Source organism: Daucus carota, chromosome 1 (assembly GCF_001625215.2).
Source record: "Daucus carota subsp. sativus chromosome 1, DH1 v3.0, whole genome shotgun sequence".
NCBI lineage: Eukaryota > Viridiplantae > Streptophyta > Magnoliopsida > Apiales > Apiaceae > Daucus > Daucus carota.
Genome location: NC_030381.2, coordinates 32350667 through 32351948, shown reverse-complemented (window position 1 = coordinate 32351948; position 1282 = coordinate 32350667). Strand labels below are relative to the sequence as shown.

The following is a 1282-nucleotide window of genomic DNA, read 5'->3' as shown; positions in this document are numbered from 1 at the left end:
AAATAATGAAACTCATTTAAAATTTGTTTTATATTTCATAATTTTACAGAATATCAATTATTTTATATATTTATGTTTAATGGAGATAAACAAAAGGATATTAAATCAATGCAAGACGTCTTAGACCTCTGTGCATCATACCAAGTACAATGACATTAATTTTATGGGCCCTTTAAAGAATAACAAAAATACATGAGGAATGTTGGATTTATTATAAGTCTTTCATATAATTTTCTTAAACACCGTAATTCCTCAGTATTATTATTTGAATTTACATAACTTTTTCTCCCTAATTATTATCATCCCCCACAATCCAGCCAGTTAGCGAAGTGGGTGTTTGATAAATATCCACATCCCACCCGGTAGGTATAATCTCTTCGAGCGCTATTGGGCGGGAAGGCATAACTTCATACTCCGAGTCGTTGTCTGCTACTTGAGATATAGACAACAATGGTTCTTCATCTACGTTATTCTCATGTGGTTTCAAATCAATGTTTTCCTCTAAGTCAATTCCTTGATCAGGCAATAAGAACTCAGATTCGTAACCATTATACTCATCCCGAAACCTTCTTTTGGCAGCCTGGAATGCCTCTTCACAAGCTGAATCCTTCCATTCCAAGATATTGCTGTAAATTGAAATGGCCTTCTTCTTTTCTACAAAATCATCCCACTTGATATTTCCAACTTTCCTAGTAAACTCTCTTTCCCATGATGGTATACAGGGCCGCCATATATCTGCATAAAGGTTCACACCAATATCACATGTGTATACAATTATATTCAACAAACCCCTCTTTTAGGCTAAATATGTAAACAAGAGTTTTGTAGTGTTTTGTGACTATGCATTTAACTCGAACACAAAACCAATATTAAAAAACGGAGTATGATTGAAATGTGAAGAGGGGTGATTTATAATTTATGGAAGAACAGACATGTCAAAAATTGTAAATCAAACAAAAGGAAATTCATACACTAAAGGAAGAGTTCATGAAAGCTCCGAAACTTACAATTGGGGGCTGTTTTTCTTCCATTGTATCCATTCCAACCCTTGGGGTTAATTCTTTTTCCTCTTCTTCCCATGATTTCTATGAAAAGAGAAGAATACAGAAGAGAATAGGATAAAAAAAAATAGTTTTGAAAATGATAGCTTGGATCTATAGAGAAAGGGATATAGCATCTATATATATAATGAAAACCTGGATATCTTGTTGGGAAATTTTAATAAATTTTATTTTCTTCCTAATAAAGCTCGGAATCATTTCAAATTATTGGTTCTCTTTAA

At 32.8% G+C, this 1282-nt stretch overlaps 1 protein-coding gene across 1 annotated transcript; it reads right to left on the bottom strand.

Moving 5' to 3' along the window:
• Positions 1 to 289: 289 nt before the first annotated feature.
• LOC108221119 (uncharacterized) lies at positions 290 to 1080 on the bottom strand. The gene is made up of 2 exons (XM_017395021.2): positions 1008 to 1080; positions 290 to 735 (listed from the first exon to the last, which is right to left on the bottom strand). The coding sequence occupies exons 1-2, from the start codon at positions 1078 to 1080 to the stop codon at positions 290 to 292; spliced, it is 519 nt and encodes a 172-aa protein (XP_017250510.2).
• Positions 1081 to 1282: the final 202 nt, after the last annotated feature.

Excerpts from the sequence above, each read along its gene's own strand:
- LOC108221119 (XM_017395021.2), bottom strand. The coding sequence starts at position 1,080 with ATGGGAAGAAGAGGAAAAAGAATTAACCCCAAGGGTTGGAATGGATAC. Across the intron at positions 736-1,007 it reads AAGAAAAACAGCCCCCAATT|ATATATGGCGGCCCTGTATA; the intron begins GTAAGTTTCGGA and ends ACCTTTATGCAG.